The 19,023-nt window shown below is 44.9% G+C and overlaps 1 protein-coding gene across 1 annotated transcript in view; it reads left to right on the top strand.

The window, feature by feature from the left end:
* The window catches only part of MARCHF4 (membrane associated ring-CH-type finger 4), an 81,206-nt gene extending 62,598 nt beyond the window's left edge, over positions 1–18,608 (top strand). Inside the window, exon 4 of the mRNA XM_048953328.1 lies at positions 17,463–18,608. Coding sequence (XP_048809285.1) covers positions 17,463–17,824 — 362 coding nt within the window. The 3' untranslated portion in view covers positions 17,825–18,608. The remainder of the gene's footprint in view (positions 1–17,462) is intronic.
* Positions 18,609–19,023: the final 415 nt, after the last annotated feature.

Raw genomic sequence — 19,023 nt, 5'->3', positions numbered from 1 at the left:
ATTGGGATAGGGAAATAACACAAACCAGGCCTTGCGAGAGAGGTATTGGCAACAAACCCTGGTCTGGGTTCAGATTGGCATCAGAACCTTCCAGGACAGGACAGCCGAAACCCAGACCAGTTTTTCCCACTGTTGCCATCCCTGTGCTGACAAGATATGAGCGTGACCCTGATCTGCTCCACTGTGAGCTGCCACAGATCTACAGCAACAAGAAGTGGCCAAGGAGGGTGAACGAGAGACAGGCAGCCCTGGTGACATTTTCTTGTTGGTGTGATTGGAAGTGGAAAAAAGTGATCTCTTTGTGCATGTGGCATGCACACGTGTCACCTTGTTGTCGGAGGACAGAAGTGGAGAGCCTTGGCATGGGCAGACGTCAGTAATATGATTAACTGGCTTTGATAAAGCTTCAAGAGCTGAGGGGAACTGATTAGCTCATCTGTCAATAGATGCTAAATCCTCCCACATGGCAGAGAACAAGCTATGCCAGCTAGGAACTGAAAGGGAGCTGGGTGGAAAGATTCATCTTTGAGGGGTTTTGCTTCTTCTTCTTCTTCTTCTTTTTTTTTCTTTCTTTCTTTTTTTTTTTTTTTTTTAAAGGATCTGGCCTTTATTTTTCCTCTCTGTCTTCTCTAGGGGGTAAAAAAATATCCCTTTGCCTCTCTACTGATGTCACCACTAAGCACACTGCCCCAAGCTGTGAGCTTTGATTTTTCCAGTCAGAGAGCAAGGGGCCATCCCATTCCCAGGAATACTTCAGAGCTGCAGCTGAGAGCAGCCCCTTGCCTTGCAGCCCTCCCTGCACAGCTGGCAGCCCTGGTGAGCCAGACATGCTGTTTTTCCCACAAACTCAAAAGCAAGTGGGAAGCACTACAATGCAGTGCCTTGATGTGTATGTTTTCTCTTGCCCAGCACCTCAGAGCAGTACCCACCCACGGCTGGCTCCAGTCGTGTTGTGTCTGCTGCGCTTTCAGGCAGCCCACCCATGATCAGCCAGGGGAGATGATGTTTTGTACCATGAGAGCCTTTTGTGTACATTTCATACATTTCTCTGGAAAAGCTGATATGTGCATGCAGTCAGCACCAGTGTTAAAATGTGCTTGTGTTGTGGCCTTTGCAATCCCAGTTGCTTAATTGATTTAGATTGGATATAAGGAAGAATTTTTTTACTATAAGAGTAGTGAAGCACTGGCACAGGTTGCCCAGAGAGGTGGTAGATGCCCCATCCTTGCAGACACTCAGGGTCAGGCTGGAGGGGCTCTGAGCACTGATGGAGCTGTAGGTGTCCCTGCTCACTGCAGGGGGTAGGACCAGATGGTCTTTAAGGGTACCTTCCAACTTAAACAGTTCTATGACTCTATGGACTCCTCATTCATTGCAGCTTTCCTTGACTGTGATGGATGCAGCAATGGCAGCTCTCTAAAAGATTCACATTGAGTTCCTTGGTGCAGAACGGCTACTTCCTATCTTTTGTCCTTCTCCCAGGCCTCACAGCCCCATGCAATGTCTTTGATCACAGCTGGGCAAAACTGGCTCCAGAGACTCAGAGTTCTGCTCCTGACTGCCTGAAGCCTGGTGTTACTCCTCCCCGGGCTTTTTCACTTCTGCAAGTTCAGGATAAAACCTCTCATAGATAATTGTAGTGACAACAGTTCTAGAAATACCAGGGTGCAGTCTGTGCATTTTTGTAACTCCTCCTCCACAGCCCAGCCCTCTTCTCCTTTTGCTTTCCAGCCTGTGGACAGGTACAAAAAAAATAAGGCACTAAGAAATGGTCAGTGATGGGGAAAGAGCAGGACATTTAGATGCACTCAGTCCTGTTAGATTTGTTGTTTTTTTTTCCAGCTAACATAACACTCACAGCCTTACCTTCCAGATGCTATTGTGTAGGTCCTACACTAATTGTGTGTATTCCAATTGTTCCTTCCATCAGTTTGATCCTGAGTTTTGCTTCCACTGGCAGACGAGTCGAGGTTTGAAAGGCAAGGAAGACTCTGAGCAACCTGATCCAGCTGTAGGTGTCCCTGGTCATTGCAGGGAAGTTGGACTAGATGGCCCCTCCCAACTCAAACTCTAATTCTATGATTTCCATGTGAGCAGATGTGCTGAAGCAGAGTCCCTTGGCACTTCCTGCCTGTGTCCACTTTGGTTGTTCTTCTATTTCTCAAGTCCATTGGGTAGTCATTGAGTGACTTTTGTCCAGGAGAACAATTGGCACATGGAAATTGGGATTCACACCAATCATTTGGGGATTATTATCCTCACTTGAGTTGCATGCACATGCTCTGAAACTGTCTGATCTGCTCCAAACTGAGCTTTCAAAGGAAAGCATTAACCCAGAGACTACTGAACCATGCATTCAAATTCAGAGGGTTTGACTCAGGCACTCACATGCAGTAATACACAAGCTTTCTTTGGACTCCACTAGATCCCAGCATGCTCAGCAAAGACAGCTTAATGGACAGATATCATTTACTGCCCCTGCACCCACCAACAGAAACAAAAAACACAACCAAAATAAAATGAATCTGCTCCTCAAAACCAGCAAGACAGAAGGCGTGGCCCTGTGCGCCAGAAGTTGTATCCGTCTGGGCAAGATGTGCAAGATGGTCTTTCAGCATTGTTCTCCCCTTTGTTCTCAGATATCTAACAGGAAGGCAGGATGCTCTGAAAAGGATTGCTTGGAATTTGCAGGAGTCTCCAATACTGGAAATTTTAAAGAACCTGTTAGAAAAACATATGTCAAGAACAGGTTGCAGAGAGATGATCCCAGTTTGTGAAGGAGGAACAGACTAAATGCTTCTTCCAGCCAGCCCTAATGTCTTTCACTCTGATCTCTCTCTCTCTTATGTGTGCTACATCTCGTCATGACTACAGGACAGACATGAGAGCTGAATTAAACCAGAAACTGGCAACAGTGCCAGCCTAAGTATTGCTCTGCTATGAAGCCATCCACAACATAAGAGCCTTGAGATCCATGGCCAGGAGGTGAATGAGAAGCGAGGTGGGGCAGTTCATTTGATTAACTGCTCTCTCCACAGGTCTCTGTGAGGTAAATCCAGAAATCTGGCCTAAAGAGGGATTAGCAGAAATGCAGGTATTGAAATGTAAAGATAAGTGGAGTGAGCCTGAGCTACTGACTAGAGAGATTGGCAGCTTATAGCTGGGCTGTAAATCCTGAGAGATACCTGCCTGTTAATTAAATGACAGTCCTTGGAGGGGGAAGGAGGGGTTTGTCTCTCTTTCTGTCAAGGTGCAATTAGAGAAAGTCGGTGTTTGTAGATTAAAGTGTCATTTGGGGTCAGGAGGACAGGAAACAATCTCCTGTTAAACAAGGAGTGACTCTGCCAGCTAATGAGAGCATGTCACAGCCTAGGCTTAGGAAATCACCAAGCCTGCTCCAAGGGAGAAATGTGGCTCAGGAAGGACATAAGCAGGCTGTTGTGTGCAGCACTGTCATTGTGTATGCGCACAGTCCCGCTTGTTTTTGCTCACATGGCATCCCTGTGATTGACATGTCAGGGGCTTATCCCCAGCGATGCAGAAGCAACCTGATCTGCCTTTCCTTGGGTTGCTGTCTGGTGGGGTTGATGCTTTGTCCATGCTCAACCACTCCTTGCACTCTGACTCACCCTGCTTTGCTGCTGACAGTTACTCACTTTTGTAGGCACTAAATCCTCGTGTTCTTTGAAGCTTTTCCCTCGCTTTCCTTGGCAGCCAGTCCCTGAGGGTATTTGCCTTCACTACATAGCTGCAGTGCAGCTCAATAGCACAAGAGACAGGCAGAGCAGGACCATTCATCCTGCCAACGATTTTTGTTGGCACACCATGGCAATCCATTACAGATCAGGAAGTGTGTGCCCGTTGTTTTTAATCCCAGCTGCCAGCAAGAATAATCAAAAGCATCCAATATGTCTGACGGCATCTCAGCACAACCGTAGGTAATAACATAAGAAATCAATAGCCAATTAAAACTGATCCACAGCATTTGATCCTTCATAGAGCAATGGGAGCAGTAATTAATGGAGCTTCCTTGCGATGGTCACAATTCAAGCTTCCTGCCAAGACTAATGTGGTTTTGTTTTAAATGAGCTTTGCTTCCTAGAGGAAATGCCAGGCCGAGGAAGCCTTGGGGTGTTTTCTAGACAGGTTACTTGGGCTCTGAGCATTCAAAGGATTTAGGAGCCTAAGTCCCAACAAAATAAAATGAAACTGAGAAATGCCTTCAGAGTCTTAGTCTTCATCTGTATAAATGATCTGATTCTCAAAAGTAGATGCTTTCATTCAGGTCTGCGAAGTTTCCCAAAGAACATAGAAGGAATTACTACAGCAGCAGGGAATAAGTTCAGGAAAAGCAACAAGCTGGCATGTTCTTGATGACACTCTATATGTGGAGAAAAAACAGAAGCCTGAAGAAGAGAAGACTTCAGGGAGACCTGAGAACAGCCTTTCAGTATCTAGAAGGGGATTTATAAGAAAGAAGGGGACAGACTCTTTAGCAGGGTCTGTAGTAAGAGATCATGGGGAAATGGTTTCAAACCAAAAGAGGGGAGATTTAGATTAGATATAAGAAAGATATTTTTTACAGTAAGGGTGGTGAAGAGCTGCAGGAGGTTGCCCCAAGATGTGGTGGAAGCCCCTTCCTGGAGACACTGAAAGTCAGGCTGTAGGTGTCCCTGCTCATTGCAGGGAGTTGGACTAGGTGACTTTTAAGCGTCCCTTCCAACCCAAATGATGCTATGATTCTATGAAATGTCGTCAGAGGATAAGCCTGAGGCCAACCCAGAAAGCAAACATGTATACCATCAACACACCTGCAAGAATCCCATGAGTATTCACAAGTCTTCCATTCCCATCAGCTTAATGCACAGCTTGCCATGCTGTTCATGTACTTTTTGACCAGTTTGCCTGCAAACAGATGCAGGACAATCTGGGAGCACGGTCCCAGATTAGTCAGTCCCAAAAGGTCTCTTTAGAAGCAGATGTAGCTAAAATGCCCCTGTAGATAAGAGGTCTCTCTCAACTAACATTCAAAATGGAGCCAGCAGGCCAGGAGAGACAAGGACAGTCCCAAGAGGGGGACAGGATGAACAGTCCAGCTTTGCATGTTAATTGACTGAAGGGGGATGTTAGGCTGTTAGACTCCTCCCTGCTCACTGTGGAGCAGTTTTCCATGAGCTATGAGGAGCTAAGTGGAGTGACCTGAGCCCATGCCCTGTCAACAGAGAAGGCAGTAAGGAAAAAGGCAGGCTCATTTTTTCATACTGTGAATCTTGGTTTGCATACATTTGGTCAAAATGTGCATGCCCTAAAAGTCTCTCGGTAAATCATTGATTTATCAGTTGTGGAGACAGGAGCATTCCCTGCAGGATGTGTTGTGAGGCTCTCAATCCAGATGGGCAGGGACTATCCCTTGCCACTACTCACTCAGGGCCCTGTACCTGGACCAGCAGCATAAGCAGCAAGGCTGCACAGCTGAGCTGCTCACCAGCTTCTTGGCCACTATCCAGGAACAGTGGATGCTCAGCAAAGCCAAGCCATGCCACCCCTCTGTTCCTGAAAGATAGGACCTATTTTTATCTAATGCTGCATTGATTATTCAATAAGAGCAGAGTAGGCCAGCCATTGTGTGTAATGTGTGTGCTGCTCTCACCAGTGGGCATTGCTGCAGGAGCTCAACTTGCATTCTGAATTCCAGCACAGCAATGGCAGTTTTTTTCTCCCTTTTCTCCCTCTCTCTTCCTTTTTACAAGGTGGGCCTTGGTTTCCAGCACCACCAGAGCAGAACCTGGGCTTTTTACATACGTTCTTTCAGCCCCAAAATCCTTCGCCTAATCTAGCTCCATACAGTTTCCCACTGTTGCAACAGGGCTTTGGGGATGTATTTTGTCATGAATAACCATATGGTGCTCTCTGCTCCAGTGGATCAATGTGTTTAGCATTTAGTGAGGGCAACATAATTAACATTTTCTAAGGGGGAGAAGAAATCCTTCTGCCCTGTGAACTGCATCTTCTGATATGCTATAATCAGAACGTGGCTTCCCTGTCACTGGATCCTCTGTTGAAATGGAGAGCCTTTTGTCACTGGGTTCAGCTCCTATCCACAGACAGAGGCAGAAGCACTCACCTGCCTGTCATAGCAGGAATTCCCTTGTAAGCAGCTGGCATAACCTCCACACCAGCTGCATAAATTGTGGTGCATAGTTAGGATGGAGAAAGCCAGAGGAAGAGGTAAGAAGAGATCAACATGAAGGCACATTAACCCAGTCCTGGAATCACTTCTTATAACAGTGACTGATCAGTTCTCCTAAGGACAGCCATCCTTCAGACCCATACACAACAATTCCATGAGCAAGAATTGAAACAGGAGCATGGGTGGTCTCAGGTCAAGATCTGATCCTGGGTAGTGATGGATCCGAAATGATAAACATGGCCCTTGGCCTCTTGGCTCTGATTTCCTTCCTTAGTTCTGCACAGTTAGCGGAAGAGTGCTTTGGTGGCAGAAGCAATCTCAAGGGGTTAGGCTCAGACAGGACCTGCAGCCCTCAGAAAATGAAAAATTCTGTGAAGCTGTCCCCATTTTCCCTTACAGAATTTCATTTCCTAATAAAAACAGAGAGACATTAGCTCTACCTTCAATAAGCAAATGTCATATTTTGATCATTACTGAACAAAGCATTTTGATTTAGCATTTAGAGATGACTGCTCACACTGAGTATTTTAAATTCAGCATCAGAATTGGAATACATTAAAAAAAAAACAAGTCCAAATGAAACATTCTCATCTGTCTGAAAACATATACGTATACTTCCATCCTGGGGGACAGCATGACTTTTCAAGTCTTGCTTCAAACTGGTATGATGCCAGATTTCAAAGCTCTACACAAAACAGTGCTGTTGCCCAGCTTTGCCTTTAGAGAAATATCCCAGGAATATCTGAGGATATAACATGATTACAAAAGTAGCACCTTAGTCAAAGTGGTATTAGTTATAGGATAGGGAGGTTTAGAACCCTCACCAGGAGGGCTGACTGCTGTGGCAACAGAAGAAATGTCCACCTCCATGGACTTCTGTCAGAACATCCTGAACATCCTGAAGATGTAAAGGAGACCCATAGAGTCACCAGTAAATGAGGGTGTGCACCAGGCCAATGCCCTTCTCGATCCAGTTTGATCTTCTGTTCCCTTCTTTTAAAGAACCAATAGCATCTGCCATGCACACAACTGGTGCCATGTACCTCTTGTGCACAATGTCCTATCAAGGTGTGGGGTGCTATTGTCCTCTCCATTGTAAATGTGGGGAGAAAACCACACCAAAAGGATTCATACAATCCTCACTATGAAGCAAGGAGGAGAATCTTGAAGAGAGCAAGGTGGTATATGGGCAATGCCTTTAAGCCCTATAATTGCACAGTTACAGGTAGACTCACAAGTGAGGAATAGTGGAGGCGTATGATTCAGAACTAAGAGCATTCTGCTTGTGGAGTTCCACTCCTTATTTATTTATTTGCCTTTTCCAAGAACAGTCTCCATTTTTTTGCTGCCTGTATAGCTAGAGACTGCCCTTTAATCTTCTGCTTTATCGTGTGCTACGAATTAAATACCACAGGAGTACAAGGGCCCTTAAGGGCACAACATCCATTTTGCTGTAGCTGTCCACAGCCAGCTGAGCTTGCAGGAGTGCTTTTGTTTATGGCTTGACTGTTTCCTGAGCGAGGATTACTTAGAGGTTTATTTTACTCGTTTTTGCTGATAATTCTTGTTTTGTTTTTTTTTTTTGTCCAGGTTTTGAGGGAGGGAGTGCAAGTGGGCAGGGTGGGAGAAAGTTGTGGCTGGTAGATTGTATATGTAGAGCTGAAAATACTTTGGCATTTCTAGAGTGATGGTACTGCTCTGTGTGGTTCCCAGGGCCAGCCCAGCTCCTCTATCACAAGTGGCATCCTGCAGACAACTGATGTTGTTTTCCCAGGGCAAACAAACCATGTAGGAGTGCTAAATGGAAAGGAATTTCCTATCCCTCAGACACTTGATATCACCTTCTTCCATTTCCTTATTTGGAGCCTTACCAGCTCAGCCCAACAGGGCTATGCCCATGTGTTGTGGAGGTACACATGGCTGGGCAGAGGACTTGACTGCAGATGGAGGCAGCAGCTCTCAGAGAAGCTGGCTTCTGCCTGGTAGCCATAAAAGCTCTACATTGCACCTATAACATACTGACCCCACTCCCATCAGCCCTATGACAGAAAGTCTCTACCCATCCTCTCCACTCATCCCAGTGGATTAAGTGATCCACCTCCTACCAGTGCCATAGCAACTGTAGTGACCTTATGAGACACTGGCACATTGATCCCTCTTCCAGCCAGCAGGAATCCTGCTGAGTCCGAAGGTGGGTGTTAACGGCTGTGCAGAGCTTGGGACGTAGCTCAGATGGGGCTGCTGCTCCTGTTGCTCTGCCAGATGGAGCAGAGGAGGGAAGCAGAAGAGCTCCTGCTACCACTGCATGGGATTGTGGCCCACCTGGGGCTGAGGAAGCGTTAAGGCAGAACTGTCCTTCAAGCCCAGCTTGCATGAGAGGAGCCAAGCTGTACTAAGTCAATATTTGCTGGTTTATCAGCAGCAGAGGGCCTGGGGGCCTGCTTATGCTGTTAATGATCTGAAAGGGAATAGTCCACACCTTCACAAAGTACCTCACCAAGAGAGCTGGGAGCAGCTTGTCTGTATACACTGGAGGGGCTCATCTTCAGTTTTGCCAGAGTTGTGGCCCGTGTGACCTGAGGAGAGCTAAGCATGAGACAGGTGTGAAAGCTGCCTGTCAGTGCAATCCCATTACAGAAAATACACCTAAGGGTGATGGGGAAAAGAAAGTGGTTTGTCTTCCCCAGACCCATGGGCTCCATGATGGCACATATCACTCACTGATCCAAAGGTCATGCTGGACCAGGCTCTGAGTGCCCTGATGCAGCTGTAGTTGTCCCTGTGCACTGCAGGGGTGTTGAACTAGATGGCCTTTAAAGGTCCCTTCCAACTTAAACAATTCTGTGATCAACAGCAGTGAACAAGGCCCAGCCACACAGCCATCCCAGTTCTGCTTGGCCAAATTACAGCTCAGCCTTGCATATATTTAATCATCTCTCGAGGTATTAAAAAATGTGCATGGAGAATGATTGATAAGAAAATGCCTGATTATAATCAGCTAATTATTTTTGTCCATACGCTAAGCATTCACTTGAGCTCTAATCTTTATGAATAAGTTTTCAGTGTATGCTGTGTATCTTTCAGTGCCGGACATTTTCCAGCTTGCACAGCCTCCTTGTATCAGCATTCAGGGCAGACCTTTGCCAGATATTCTGTGGACTAAAAGCATTCTGCTCACTGCTCTGATGCCTCGCAACAATTAGGGATGTCTTAAGGATGGTGTGGAGGTCCCAGGTCATCCATTACCCTCATGTATGCAGGGTAGACTTCCACTAAGCACTGGAAACATGGTGTAGAAAAAAAATTATATTTTGGAAAACAGAGATGAGGGTTAGGAAGGAGTCTATCCTTCATATTTGAGTTTTCCTGAGAGCAAAGAATCCCTGAAAATCTGAACGTAGCAGTAGTTTGTACGAAAAGGGAGTGTGTGATGAAAGCATTCCTGAACTCAAGAAATATATGATGTGAGGATAATGGACTCCAGAAAAGCAGCAGCAGCAGCAGCCTCAGGGGAGCAGAGCAGGGAGTAACTCTTGGGAAGAGAATCAGAAGGATAAAAGAGCTGCGAACAGCTCGCGATTGCCAAAAGGGATGATACTAAAGGCACAACAGCAAACTGTGCCTGTGCAGGGGAAGGCTCAGAAGCGTGGGAAGAGAGCACTGAGGCTGCATCAGGAGCTCTTTGAGGACCCAAAATCAGAAGCTGCAATCACAAAAAGGCAGAAAGAAAAGCCTGCAACTAATGACAGGTCTCCAGGAATCACACAGGCAAAGGGATCAGTCAGACCCAAGCCCCAGGATGACCATACAGGGAGAGAGAAGGCAACAACAAATGGGTCCGTAAGGTTATGTTAAAGCAAGTGTAAGAGCTCAAATAATACTTGATGGGGGAGGAAAAAAAAAAAAAAAAAAAAGCCCAAACATTAAATGTTGCCTTTGTTTCAGTCTTCAAAACTTAAATAATTTTAATGAGGAGAAAGGAGCCCAGGGCAGAATCAGAAAAGAACAGACTTGAAAATATTTAGACAAGTTAGCTGTGTCCTTGTCAGCACATTTTAATGAACTTCAGAGGAAGCCGCAGGAGCAATCCCTGACCCATGAGCATTGTATCATCACAAACTCAGGGAGGACACAGGAGGTGCCAGGCAGCTGGGGAAATGCAGGCAGAGTACCTGGCTTTGAATATAATCTCTGTCATTGCAGAAGGTTTGAACGGCAGATCAAGGAAATGAAGGGCAAAGGAGTTTAACAGATTCATAGAAAGATACTAGAAAAAAATAATTAACTGACCAATTGAGGAGCATGAGAGTATAACCACCTCTAATTTGGGAGGGTCACTATCCTAGTGGCTGAGGAGGAAGCAGTCAGTTTGACATCCCATGGCTTGAGCAATGCTTTTGATGCTTTGCCTTCAGGTTCCCCTAAAGAAAACAGTGAAATGTGGTTTAGATTATGTAACTAAAAGGCAGATGTACAAACAACTGAAAAACTGCTTTCATAGTTATTGTCAGTGGTGTAGTGGAAACACATTTCAAGTAGGAATGTTTTGGACTCTGCTCTCTTCATTATTTCTATTAATTGCTTTGATAATGAAACAGGAAGTGCTATTATAAAATCTGCAGATGACACCAAACTTGGAAAGGCCACGAGCACTCTGGAGAATCAGATCAGACTTTGAAATGATCTTGACAAACTGGAGAGATCAACAAGATGGAATTCAATAAAAAGAAGTGCAAAGTGCTATTCTTGGGAAGGAGAAAACAAAACCCTTAACAAAAGCTGGGCCAGGCAGTCACAGTACCAGAGACAGTGATGCTGTGACCACATATCAGCACGTTTCATCACGGTACTGCAAGGAGGGCAGCATTATAGCTCTGTCTCTGCACCTCTGCTCTGGGGATTGCACTCGTTGGGACCTTGCAGAAAGAGGGTGTCAAATTGAAGAGATTCTGGGGATGATGAACAGGTGTGAGGGGAAGGAGAGAATTTCCTGATTCCCCACTTGATAGTCACTTCTTCCCTCCCCAGTCAGTCCAAGTGTAGTATCTGCACTGATGCCATGGCATTACTTTCAGTTATAAATCTACCTATTCCCTGGTTCATCCACTTCACTAGTGCCTGTTGAGCAATTCTACAGCCTTGAGTCTTGGCTCTGGAGGATTTAAAGATGTTGTGTTGTTTAAAGAACTTGTCAGATTCAGCTAGAAGAGACCTTGAGGAGGTGCCAGATACCAGATGCCCCTTTCCCAGCCCATATTTCCAAGGAAAGGTCTCTCTGGCTTTTTTTTTTTTTCCCCTCAAGTTTATCACCAAGGACTCTCTTGTATCACTGATGAGGGTAACCTTTCCCATGGCAGGGGGTTGGAACTGGATAATCTTTAAGATCCCTTCCAACCTCAGCTTGGTGACTCATCTCTCGTGTATTGTGAGATACGAGGTCGACATGAGCAGAGATTCATGGTTATTTCTAAACTATCTTTTAGAATGGAGCAATCTCAGAGAGACTATGAGAATTTGGGGTGTGTAGGGTCAGCTTACCTGAGCAAAAGCAGAGCTCAGAGCAGAAGTCAGTACATTTCATTGTAGTGCACTAGAAACCTATGGTCTGTTGTGATAGGACAAGGGAAAATGGTTTCAAACTAAAATAGGGGAGATTTAGGCTGGATATAAGGAAGAAGTTTTCAAAGAAAGTTGGTGAGGCACTGGCACAGGTTGTCCAGGGGTGGAAACTCCGTCCCTGGAGACACTCAAGGTCAGGCTAGAGGGGCTCTGAGCAAGTGATGGAGATGTAGGTGTCCCTGTTCACTGCAGGGAGTGAGACCCAATGGCCTTTAAGGGTCCCTTCCCACTCAAATGATTCTATGATTCTAAAGAGACCTCTCCCTGCTATGTTGTACTATCCTGGCTTCTTGTACTGATGGCTGCTGGGGAGGTGGGAGGCTGTGACAGGCAGACCTCTTCTCTGAACTAGTACAGCCACTTTTCTGCTATTAGATTAAGATAAAAGGAGGGTAAGGATGAAGCATATAGGATGAGATTAATGCAAGAAAATAACTGAAGTGGACGAATTTGAAATTGCCACAAAAGATGAAAGAATTCACAGGAAGGGAAAGAAGGGTATGTGTATGCAATTATGTCAATAGGGGGAAAGTCCAGCAATGAAAGCCCTATCTCCCAGGAGGATTGCTTGGCCTTGGCCTGAGCCATCACTACTGGGGATACAGATATTTAACTTTGATCACAGCTGCCATAATCTTCCCCTGACACTCAGCAAGGAAAGCATCAGAAACAGGCAAAAGCATGGCAGCTGTATGGCTGAGGTGAAACTGCACTTGGAAAGGAAACGGAAGGGTGGAAGAGCTTCTGAAGGTGGAAACAAGAGATGACAGCTCAGATTACAGGGCAGGGGCTTTATGAGAAGCAGGACAGAGTAACTGGCTAGGACAGATTGTGATTTTTGTTCCTGTAGGTAATGTGAGTGACAGCACAAGGGCAAACTACCACTCACTGTCAGCAAAGGTCTTGTTTTCATGGTTTCTTTAGTGGCAAATGGGAGAAAAAGTTTCTGCCCCAAGAATTTACCTGTCTGTTTCAAGAAAATGCATGGCAAGTGTTGGAATGAGAGGAAGGTTAATTAGAGGCTGGAGGTCCTGGAGAAAAGATCGCTTGGTGGTAGAGCTGACAGTGTGCACAAGGTGACTGCTTGTCATTTCTGGGAAACTGCTGCTCCAAAGTTGCTGTAAATTGAAGACTTGCAGGCTCTTGGGTTAATCTCACAGGATGCTGGTACCTTAGCTGATCCCCTCTTGCCTATCTGGAGGCTCAAATTTGTGTTCTTTAATATCTTTTTTTTGCCCATGCTCTGCCAACAGCCATTCTGGCTACTGAGGGTCTCTCTTGAGCTCTCACAGGCTCAACAATGGCAATGCACCTCTGTTCCAACTAAACCCAGGGCAGGTATTGCAAGGCTCAGAGAAGCCCTACAGTGATATCAGCCTTATCTCTGGGCCATCACCTTTGGTCATGCTCTTCTTTCCAATTCCTGCATCTTAGGTGTGAAGAAGCTCAGGCATAGCTGTGCAAATCAGTAGAACGTGGAACTGGAACTGCTTTCAGCAGTGCTAGCTCTGTTGCAGACTGCAGCTTGATCATCTGGAAAAGAAATTGCACAAATGTCTTTGTTCTAGGAAGAGAATGAGAGTGAGGTTGGTGGATAGATGGAAGAGCTAGATCCTTCCCAGACTCAACAGTTGTCAGTTTGCTTTCTCAGCTGCTTGGGACATGTGTATGCAACTGCACTGGCACAATCCTTGCCTGCCCAACTTCAAGTGATTTTTCTGGCTAGACACTACACAGCTCCTCAGAGCTGCCCATGGTCTGACTCTGCATGGACTCATGCAGATTAATAAAGTCATAATAGAAGGAGCAAGAAACTGTTATGTGTAAGAGAGTGAATATAGCAAAAAGAGATAAATATAGTATCCTTTGTGTACTGTCGAGTTTAGCATGTTTTAAGCATGACCAGAGCTCAGTCTGGCTTTTTATTATGCCTCCATCATGGAAACAAACAAACATAAGAGTTAAATCATGTAAGCAAGACAAGCATATATGATAAGTTCCCTGATTGTTTCCCCTGACATTCAACCATTTTCAGTTCAAGGAATCTGCTCTGATACTGGTCCAGTCAGGTCTCTGCATGAGTAAACAAAATGAGAAGGACTCATCTTCAGCACTTACGTTCTCTAGGAGCCTCATTTCACCAGCACTGCAAAAAGGAATTTCATGGACCTGGCAACAATCTGGAGCAATGCAGATTTGTGTGAAACTCACACAGATTTTACTTCTGAAGAGGATGTCTTTCACATAGGATATGTTGAGAACAGATTTTGTGGAGCAGAAGAGGGAAGGATAAACTTGGGAGGAGTGGAAAAGGATTAGGCCACTACTGGAATCCATCTGAAATTCTCATAGAGATATTTCTGAGTTGAAGGGAGAGAAGTTCACAAAGAGAGGAGTTCGCACCAAATTGCTATCTTCCCCACATATAGAGGATTTGGCTTACGGAATAATTGCTTCCAGCTGGATGCTTGCAGTTGAACACAGTTCTTCGTGAAGGATTTTCCACTTTTCTCTGGCCTTTAATTGCAAAGATTCAGCTCTCTAACCAGAATGAATCTCAAGGGAGGAGTATTTCTGGAAGGGGGTACACACAGCTGAACGTAGGAATTCCAAACCTAATTTAACTCAGGCAGACCAAATTTGTTTCAAGTGTTAAGCATCCTGCAAGATGATATGAAGTGATGGACTCTTGCTTAATCTTGGCATTCTCTGTTGCAAATGAATCACTGTTACTTCCGCCTCCCTGCCCACCCCTCTGCTTGGTTCTTTTTTAATTTTACAGCTTCCTGAGCTTGACACTGGGAAATCAATAAGTAATTTAGAGCCCCGCAAATACAGAGGAAAACAAGTTATTTTGTAGTTTCATAAATATTTGGAAACCAAAATTATCTAAGAAAACAGGTGCTCAGTTGACTCAGCAACCCATCCATCAGCATCACACAGCTAATTGCATAAGATCATAAACATTTATAATTAGAAGGCAAACAAACAAGAATTTTATAAACAGCCCTCTTGAATCAGCCTGCGCATTAAATATTTGTGATAAGGTAATTAAGAATAGATTTACAGTCCTGGCTCAGTGTTTAATACTTTGGAGAATGGATTTGATTCTATGGAGGATGTTCTACAGCCAAGGAGAAAATATTTGATTTTGGTTCTTTTATCCAAGGCTTAAAGTGGTCTCAGAGAAATATTGGCTCTGTCATTGATCAGAGTGGAATTTCATTCATTACACATCAGACAGCTCATTTAAATATGTGTCTAATGTCCCTTGTCATGGACCAATCCACTTTAGCCCTGCTTCAAAGCTGTCTCCTTGGATGGATCTGCAGGCTTTCCCTAAGTCCTGCTTTTTATGGCTATGCTTTGATCAGAAGATGTCAGAATTCTCAACCATGTTCCAAACTAGACAGGAAAAAAACACCTTTTTTTTGTTTTGTTTTGTTATGAAATCATATTGTTTCATTTTGAAAAGCTGGCATCATTACATGATTATACCTGTGCAATCTCAGTGGTTTATGAGAACCAGAATAAGGATCTCACCCATATTTTTAGCCCATTTTACTTCCCATCTATTTTCCATGTCCCAAAATAGCTAGATTTGAATACTTAAATTAACTCATGTAATTACTTCTACAGCCAGTAAACAAGCTCAGCACTACATTAAGATGAATGTGAGTCCCCCTGAAGCTAATTTGTGATCAAGTCAGTAGGGCTTCTAGTTGTGTTTGGAATCAGAAGGGCTAGAAACTCAGACAGCAGTAAACCTAGAATTTAAAGTTTGTAAAGTCAGATGCATGTCCTGAGAAATTAGATATCTGCACACCATTGGTGGGTCAAAGGGAGGTCAGCCCTAAGGGTAGGATGACATTCTGATATGTTGGGTTTTTTTGTATGGAACTGGTTTACTTAGTAGTTGGCTGTCATCAGAAACAGTCCAGGAAAGCTGGATGGAGGGTAATGCCCCAACATTCAATTCATCAGGGACAACAGTAAACCACTTACTGTATCCTGTTGTGAACATCATCACCCCTCAGTGGACAAGGCAGCCTCCTCATTTTGATATGGTTTTGCTTCTTGCATCTTGTAGGTCTTTTGTTCTTTGCTCTAGTAATTGAACTCCTGGAACAGGTAGGCAAAAGAACTGCTCTTAATACAAACATTTCTGGTAATGTTGATGGTGACCAAGAATAGTGAAGCCATCACTGTTGTGAAGAATGAAGTTATGCATCTGCTAACTCAACTAGTACGTGCCCTACCTGCTGGTAAAAAGTGCCACAGTTACACAAGGGCACTTTCCTATCAGACAGATGGCTGCAAATCAAGGACACAAAGACCCTCTCACATTGCATAAATCCCAATCTCCAGTAAAGCTTATTAACTGTATTACAGTGCATCATCTAAGCCAGTCTACACGGGAAGCTTCGTTCAGCCTCAGTGGGTAAGAACAACACCGTTGTAGGCACTGCTGCTTGCATTGCATTCAAAGGGTATAGTCAAAGCTTGGTCACTTGAATGGTATCAATGCTTAATAGTCACATAGTGTCATCTGCCTAACCACTTCTGGCATTATCTCATCCTTCCAGCCCTCTAGTTGTGGGGAGGATGGCAGAGCTCTGGGAGATGAGCTAACTCCTGGTGGAAGGGTCTGAGCAGCTCACTCTCTTTCAAACACAGAGAAATCAATTGTCCTAAAGCCCACTTGCCATCCCCCAGATATCAGTTCTATCACGTGCATACAGGTGGGTAACACGACATATGCATTCCCTGCATACTCACAGCAGAAACTACATAAGCTCTTTTTTTCCAAGTGTGTTGTTTTTTTTCCCCTTGGAAGCGATGAGGTCTGACAAGGTACCTGCTTTGCCAATGAGCAAACATTTGCCGAGAAGGACAAACCATTCACAGGTATAGCCAGCCCCTTCTTGTTTTTGACTGCTGTCCCTGGCCTCTGTGCGCATATCTGCTCCGCTGCAGTGTGTGTGGGGAGATGTGCTCTGAGTTTGCAGTGACGTTGGTGCAGCAGACGTCACCAGCACGTCAGCTGCAGTTACTTACCCTCCAAACACACAGTGAATCATGCCTATGCAGCATGCAAAACCAGCTCGGTGATAGATAAACCTCAGGCATTTATTGGTAAACAGATACTGTTCTGCTGTAAGAGCATAACTCACTCTGCTGCATTTAAGACCTGTTTATTGATTGCTGAGATAAAGCTGTAATCCTTTTAATTCAGGGGGAAAGGGATCCAGCAGAGCAGAAGCAGAAGGGGAAATGGTTTCAAACTGAAAGAGAGGAGATTTAGACTGAATATGAGAGAAAAATTTTTTGCAATAAGGGAGGTGAAGCATTGGCACAGGTTGCCCAGAGATGTGGTGGAAGCCCCATCCCTGCAGACACTCAAGGTCAGGATGGAGGGGCTCTGAGCACTGGTGGGGCTGTAGGCGTGCCTGTTCACTGCAGGGGGTTGGATCAGATGGCCTGTAAGGGTCCCTTCCATGGACTCTGTGATCCCATGATATATCACTGAATAAGCTGAGGGAGAGCTGAGCAGAACAGCCAGCTGGAGGGCGCGATGCTGGGGTGATGAAGATGATGGTTCTTCTAAAGTTTATCTCTACTTTATGTTTAATTCTTTCCCCCTTCCCTCCAGGTCTAATAATACACGAAGGGCCCTCAGTTTACCGGATTTTTAAACGGTGGCAGGCGGTCAATCAGCAGTGGAAAGTGCTGAACTATGACAAAACAAAGGACATGGAGGAACAAAAAACAGGGACCAGGACAAATCAGCGTCCCTCCTCCCAAACCACCCACTCGTCCTCCACTGGTGGTACAGCCACTAACTCCGCTCCGGCCGACAGCGGGGCCCGGGCCGCCGGCCATGCCACAGGCACCCTCTCTGACCACCACTGTGCTTACACCATCCTGCATATACTCAGCCACCTGAGGCCTCACGAACAGAGGAGTCAGTCTAGTAGTAACAGAGAGCTCGTCATGAGGGTCACGACGGTCTGAGCCGAGGAATTCAGGAGGCCTTAACGCAGAGCGGAGGAGACGCAGAACTCGTAACGCAGAGGAGCATGGTGTGCCTTTTTCTTTCTCTTCCCTTTTATTCTTTTCTTTTCTTCTTCTTCTGTTCCTTCTTTTCTTTTTTTTTTCGGTAACTGCACAAGATATAAGAGGCGGCACCTGGCCAGCTGAGGAGAAAGCAGGTGGAGGGAGAGCTGCACACTCATGCTAAAGAGGTTAATGTTTTCCAGCCAGTTAAAAAAAAAAAAAGGGAAAAAAAAAACAAAAACAAAAACAACCACACAAATCACAAAAAGAAAAAAAAACCAACAAAACAAGTGCAATACAGACTAAAAACTGAGTAGGCAGAGTTCTGGGGAAGCAGAGGAACAGACGGTTTAGCATGTCTTACAAATCCTATTACCTGGAATAGGTGATGCTCTGTACACACCCACCCTACACACACACACGCACGCAAGTGTGAGATTTATATAAACCAGGAAGGGAATGAAATATTTGGAGTTTTTTTTTTTTTTTTTCCAGACTGTGATTAACCAGGGCTATGAGTCGTTTTGTTCATGAGTCATTCTGGAACCTTGTTCGATTTACCATAGGATATCTGAAGTGAAATGGCTGGGGATTTTTCAGTAGTGATTTATGGGAAAAAAAAAAACAACCAAACACAACAACAACTGACCGCTGAATCATCTCGCCAAGAAAATGCAACAAAGCCCAGGCGTACCCAAATTTCACCAAAACAAAAATTGTGATTTTTCATAATGTTCCTGACAAAGGGTTTGTGAGGGTGGAGTTGGGAGGGGGGGGGGGGGAGGGAGGGCATTCCATGACCTTTATTCAACGTATAGGCATTTTTGGCGAATTTTGTACAAATGCTCCGCAGGTGTTTCAAGCACAAGTACTGGTATGATTTATGCCTTCATAACCCCAAATCCAGCATCCAGATCTTTCCCATTCACGCACCATTTTTCCATGCAGGCATCCCAGGTTAATTTCCTTTCATTTTACTCCAGTCACAGAAAGCTGACCCATCTCTGTGGGTTTCTGGTACTTTGCTGATTCACGTACTCATACATTTGAGAAATATGTGGGGTTTTTTTTTTCAGTGTCTTTACCCCTGCTGCTCAATATGTAACAGTCTCAGTCTTGTAGGCTGAACCTTTCACATCCAGTTTGTTTGTTACAGA

The sequence above is a fragment of the Lagopus muta genome, chromosome 8 (genome assembly GCF_023343835.1).
Source record: "Lagopus muta isolate bLagMut1 chromosome 8, bLagMut1 primary, whole genome shotgun sequence".
Lineage (NCBI taxonomy): Eukaryota > Metazoa > Chordata > Aves > Galliformes > Phasianidae > Lagopus > Lagopus muta.
Note: the sequence above shows the minus strand (reverse complement) of the source record. Positions and strands in the feature narration are given on the sequence as shown.